The sequence below is a fragment of the Morone saxatilis genome, unplaced genomic scaffold, assembly GCF_004916995.1.
Source record: "Morone saxatilis isolate NCDOM2014 unplaced genomic scaffold, NCSU_SB_2.0 Contig21, whole genome shotgun sequence".
NCBI classification, from domain to species: Eukaryota; Metazoa; Chordata; class Actinopteri; family Moronidae; genus Morone; species Morone saxatilis.
Genome location: NW_023339774.1, coordinates 10,181,689 through 10,187,940, shown reverse-complemented (window position 1 = coordinate 10,187,940; position 6,252 = coordinate 10,181,689). Strand labels below are relative to the sequence as shown.

The following is a 6,252-nucleotide window of genomic DNA, read 5'->3' as shown; positions in this document are numbered from 1 at the left end:
TTTAAACAGCACACACACACACACACACACACACACACACACACACACACAGGCAAACGCAATAGGATGTTGATTACGGAGCTCATTGAGTTTTCTTGAAAAGCCCACTCAGCTTGTGAGTGTCTGTTTGCATCTGTGGATGTTTCCTCGTGTATGTGTGTGTGTGTGTGCGTGTTAGTATTAACAAGATTGGCGTCTGCATCGCCTTTGTCTGCACAACGCTGTAATGATCCTCAGCTCCTCCTCATTGTTTCTGCCACATATGAGGAATTGCAGGAGATCGACCCTCCAGTGTTTTGGGTTTTGTTTTCTTACAGAGCGAATTGATCTCTTTAAAGCTTGAGGAGAGAGAAAATTAGAAGCGTTTACGGAAATGTGTTTGTCTCTGTTTTTTCTCTCCCAGAGATGTCTCATTTCAATCCCCTGAGAGAGGGGAGTCTGTGAACTTGCAGCTTTTTTTCCCACACAGCTTGGCAGGGCGCTCCAAAGGGTGAAACTGGTGCTCTGTCGTTTGCTTTGTAATTATGAACTGTATTTATAATATATGAAATTATGTGATATCCTGTGAGAGAGCTCTGTGTGTGTGTGTGTCTACCGTATGCATCCCTCTGATCCACCAGCTGAGAGCCAACAGTTAAGTGCAAGTCCAGAGAAACAAATTGGTCGGTTTGCAACCTCCCTTACCAACCACCACACACACACAACACACACACACACACAGAGAGCCATTCACTGATTATATATAGCTAATTGGCCTTGCTTTTGGGCCCTTGAGTTCAGTGAACAAAGCGTTGCTTAAAGGAGGACAGCCTGAAGAAAACTTCAGCCTGTGCATCGTGCTCGGACATACATGCATGTCTGCACACAAGAAATGTTTTATTCACATATGAGCATCCACACATTTCTACATCCAGCTATGACAATTATTGCTTTTTAGAAAAAAGGACACCCACACAGATGCACAATGTATGGTACACACAAATGTAACTTGGACCCTTCCCCAAATATCTTCCAACCCTGGCTTCCTGCCACACTGTTGCAAAAATATCCTCCTGAAAAGGCCTCTACCTGCCCACTCACATACATACAAGTAGCAAAGTAAGCTAAACTTAGTCCTTTTTTTCTGTTGACTCATTTTTATGTAATATTGATTTTTAGCATGTGTGAGTATGTTTGTGGGAGAAGGAGAGAGGGTTTTACAGCAAATATAACAGATACAGCTGTACTTGTGTTGTAATGTTTTCTTTAAATATTTTAGATTTTGAAAAAAAATCTGATAATAGAGTATTTAAAAAAAAAACATACAGACAGGGCGCCCTGGTGGCTCCCTGGAGTTGGCACCCAATGTACCAGGGCTGAGTCCTTGCTGTAGGGTTTGACTCCGACCCGTGGCCCTCTGTTATGTTGTTGTCCGCACTCTCTCTTCCCCTTTCCTGTCACTCTACAGCACTATTCATTAAAGGCAATAAAAAAACCTGAAAAATATATTTTAAAAACTACAGATGGGAGTATCTTTCACCACACCAGTTGCACATGTGCAAGTACAAAATATATTGACCGAGTTTCTCTATTTATTGTGTTTCTGTGTTTCCCTTTTGCAGTCGAGAAGTACTTCAGGAGGTGCTGGAGGCAGACCTGAGCAATGAAGCTTTCCCCTTCTCTACCCACAAAGTAGTTAAAGCAGCAGGGCATCAGGTGAGAACACACCACACACACACACACACTCAGTGACTGAACTCATTTCTACAGTAATTGGATGTTGTATGTATGTGTACATATGTCAGCTTCAAAATAACCCTGTCAGTGCTAGTTAAAGCTGCAGTAGATAACTTATAAAAGTAACTTTTGGTCATAATTGCTGAAACTTTCCCTAAATCCTGACAGTAGTACATGAGAGAGATGTACTCTGGTTTCTCCTAGTGCTTCACCGTGCCTGAACGAAAACAACCAATCAGAGCCAAGAAAGTTGTTTTGATTGCTGAGCCTCATTCCCAGATTGTCATTACTGACTCGAAGAAAGAGACCACTATCTTCAAGCCATCAGCCCAAAGGGTGTTTCCCGTCTATGATTGGTTGTTTTCATTCAGGCCCGGTGGATTGTTGAAAACAACATCAGGAGCACTAGGAAGAGCCAGAGGAAGCTGATTTTTTTCCATGGATTATCTGTCTCATGTACTACTGTCATATTTCAGCAAATATTTTTATAATATAATATAATAATATTTTATAAAGTGTTACCTACTGCAGCTTTAAATAAAACAAAATCCTATGCAAATTGCATGCAGTGGTTTATTATTGTAAAGGTTCAGTCAACAGAGATTGTAAACTGTGTGTGTATGTGTGTGGGACAGATGGCATGTCTCAAGGCGTCCTTGTGACTTACTTAGATATCAAGTCTGTCCACATGTTTTGTATTTCTCTACCTTCTTCCTGCCTTCTATCTCTTTCTACTTCTTCCCCTGAGGTGAAAGTTTATAGCGCAGTTGTTTACAAGCTCTGGGGAAATCATACATTTATATTCAGCTGTATTATGTCATTCAGTTTTCTCACAACAGTGCTTTAAGGGTTATGTAGCCTCAGCCTCTCAGGTTGACCTCTACACTGTTGATGGCCTTGGATCAAAAAGAGCATGTTTTACCAGCACACGTGGCGACACATATGTCCACACACTCAAACACACACATACTCCCCCTGTCTTAGTTGCTCTTGCATGAATTATGCAACGCTCCGGTGATTGCAGTCAGCATCTTCTCACAGCTCAGCAGTAGGGTTTGTGTGTGTGCATTGCTTGTGCTGTGTTCCAGCTGGTTGCCGGCCTTGTTTGGGTGACATTTTAATGGCTGCACTGCTGCGAGAACAGAGCTCTCTCTCTGCCCTCTGCTCCCCTCATAGCTCATTAGACTCTCTCCATCTCTCTCTCTTCCTAACCCTCCCGTTGAAGCAAGTGTGCTGGCATGCGTTAGGTCATATGAATTCATGTTTATATGCATTTCTGTACTCAGGTCTGTGCTGTTTGTGTCTGTGTGTCTGTGTCTGTGTCTGTGTGTTTGTGTTTGATGTTTGCCCAGTAAATGTATGAGTGACAATGTGCATGAGGCTTGCATGTGTTTCTGTGTGTTTGTTGACTGTGTGTATCTGCTGGAGTGTGTGTTGTGAATAAGCACGGGCCTACATGTACTGTCCTCCCCAGAGTTTCATGGTGTACATATGGGGCCCAGGGTGATCCTTGGCTGGCCAGATGGCCTGGCTGTCACAGCACCCACTGGGGAAACTGTTGGATAGAGTTTTCTCTTCTCATTTTACACTCCCTTCCATATTTTCTCACTCGCTTACTTTCCTTTTCCTTTACTCTTTAGCTTTCCCTCTTCTTTCACATATTGTATATTTTTGTGCATCTTAACCATGATATTTTGTCAACCTGGGTGTTATTCTCATATTGTTTCTATTATAACAGCCTGACTTGATGTTGCAAGCTGCATAGCATGGCAGTTACACTCCTTGTCGCCATATTAATGTTCACACGTTCGTTTCTTAACGTTAGGTTGAGGCTGTAGCATGCTTGTGATTTAACTTCTGTGCATCCTAGGGATGTAGGAGAAAACAGAGGAGGACCATTTCTGGATTGCAAAAATAAAATAACAACATACACACTGTGCAGTTTTCATGGATTGCAACTATAAGAAATAGATTCTAGTTGCATGAATTGTTCAACAGCAGCTGAGTGGTTCAGTACAGCAGCTAAGGGGGTTTCCAGTGGCTTACTTTCTGTGTTTACTTGCAGTTGGAAAAACACATTTTTGTGATGATATCTGTTAAATTGAGTTTTTCATTTTTTTTTACTTTGGAAAGCTGCGAGAGGGTCACACTCTTTGCCCCACTCAACACCGTTCTTGCTGCATTTTGTTTGTCATGTTTTCATGACCAGTATTCATAAGGCAAAATGACAGTTTTGAGAGTAACACCAAGCCTACCTTCAGTGCCTCAATTTTTTTTTGACTGTCTTACATTTCACCTCTTTCTGCCTCTCAGGCCCAATTTCTACTTCTGTGCACTGTTTCTTTATTCTGTTTCCTCTGTCACCTCAGTCCTACCTTTATCTCTTTCCTGTCATTTCCACCTTATAACCCCCAGAGGTATTTCTCTAATATCTTTCGAGACTCAAAGCATTTTGGACACAGTTTCTAAAGGGAGATTACAGCTACCCTGTTTCCCTCTTTGTTCACCTTATCTTATCCTTGCATCTATTCTATTCTAATTCTTTTCTGCTTCTTTCTGTGTGCTTTTGTGTGTGAGTGAGCACAAGCAGAGGCATGGCAGCTTGGTCCTTTACATGCCTCTCTCCATCTCTCTAAGCCTCCTTTCTAACCCGCTTTCTTGTCCAGGTGCGAGCTATGCGTCTGTCATTTGTCGGAGAGCTCGGCTGGGAGCTGCACATTCCCAGAGACTCTTGCCTTCCAGTCTACCAGGCTGTCATGGCTGCTGGTGCAAAACACAGCATCATCAACTCAGGCTACAGGGCCATCGACTCACTCAGCATAGAGAAAGGTAACTTTTAATAATATGCCATTATTAACTAACCCTAACATACAACTCCAGCTCAGGTAGAAATATAAAGATTTTATTTGTGAATAAAACAATTGCTACTGATCTTGTGGGTTTTTTTACTTTTTTTTTCTTTGTAAATTCAAAAATATGAATTAGTAGAGCTTTAACCTTTTCCTTTAGCAGTAGTTTTATAAAGAATACTGCACAGAATACCTTGAACTACCTTGACTTTTTTTTTCACTCATATGTCCACCCTATCTTTCAGTGCTTCTCATTGCTAATGTCTTTCCTTTTCTCCTCCTCTCCTTTTCAGGGTACAGACATTGGCACGCTGACCTGCGCCCAGATGACACACCCTTGGAGGCTGGGCTAGCCTTCACATGCAAACTGAAGAGTTCGATCCCCTTCCAGGGCCGCGATCGGCTGGAGAAACAGAAGGAGGAGGGGCTGAGGAGGCGCATCGTCTGCTTCACCATTGATGAGTCAGTGAAAAGGCTGAGATTATATCCTAGTCAAAAAGACATGAATCAAATGGACAAATTGTCTTAAGGACAACAGAAAATTCAAACATTGTTGGAAATTTTAGAAGACATACAATAAAGCTTTCTGTAGTGAACCTACTTATGCTTCTTCCTCAAATGAATTCCAAACTATAACCTAAAATCATTTAGAGAATACTCAGAGAAAAGTAGTCTTAATATTATTGCATTTACTAAATGTGCAGTGGGTAATAAGTGTATGGTTTGGATGCCTGAGCCTGAGCACAGATATACTGTGTAACAGAATGGAGAAGCGGTTTATTGGAATATTACTAAATTTCCCTGCTGTGGATTTTCTTTTTAGGCATTTTACATGGTAAAGGGTTGTTTTTTTTTTATATAGGCCCAAACTGAAACACGTTTCTGTCCATCTAAATTAAGTCAAATATTTTGAATCTTTTATAAGTTTCCAGACAGAAACACTTCTGTCTACCCCAACTCTTGGTTTGGTTATTATTAATGTTTAATGGAGAGTTACATCCTCAAATGAGTTGAGGAAATTCTACAAACTCTACATGTATCAAATCAGTTCGTTAGGAGATGCAAGCACACAACAATAGTATCAGTTTGCTATCATGACAACATTGCTTTCTTTATGTGAAACTGATATTATCAGAGTTGGCATATTGTGTTTGGGCATGACAGCTGTGTTTGGGCATGACAGCTGTGTTTAGACTGAACGTGTGTAGATGTGCATGTGTTTCTAAACTTAGTAGACTAACTCACACACACAAGATTCACCTGTGTATACAGTCAACAGACTTCTGTACATGTTTCTGAGCACATAAACATATTTAATTAAATATGCTCTGCCTTCAAGACGATCTGAAATTAAATGAGTTGATTTTGTGAGTGTTTGAAATAAACAGGGTGTGTGTGGTGTTTGTTTGAATGTAATTAAACTCTCTCTCTCTCTCTCTACCAGGAAAGTACCGATGTTTGGTCTGGAGGCCATTTTCCGTAACGGCGTTCCCATTGGTCACCTGCGGCGTTCTGACTATGGCTTCTTTATTGACAAAACTATTGGTTATGGATATATCCGTAACCCCGATGGAGGAGTGGTAAAGACCTTAAACACACAACACGTACACATATACCTACACAGTATATCTCTATCATTGCTTCTGTGTTTAATATGTTTTCTGGGCTGTTGAATTTCTTGCCAAAT

At 41.1% G+C, this 6,252-nt stretch overlaps 1 protein-coding gene across 1 annotated transcript in view; it reads left to right on the top strand.

Moving 5' to 3' along the window:
• sardh (sarcosine dehydrogenase) overlaps window positions 1–6,252 on the top strand; it is a 41,477-nt gene that overhangs the window by 30,732 nt on the left and 4,493 nt on the right. Inside the window, exons 18-21 of the mRNA XM_035667879.1 lie at window positions 1,602–1,695; window positions 4,383–4,545; window positions 4,859–5,027; window positions 6,010–6,145. Of these exons, the coding sequence (XP_035523772.1) occupies window positions 1,602–1,695; window positions 4,383–4,545; window positions 4,859–5,027; window positions 6,010–6,145 (562 nt within the window). The remainder of the gene's footprint in view (window positions 1–1,601; window positions 1,696–4,382; window positions 4,546–4,858; window positions 5,028–6,009; window positions 6,146–6,252) is intronic.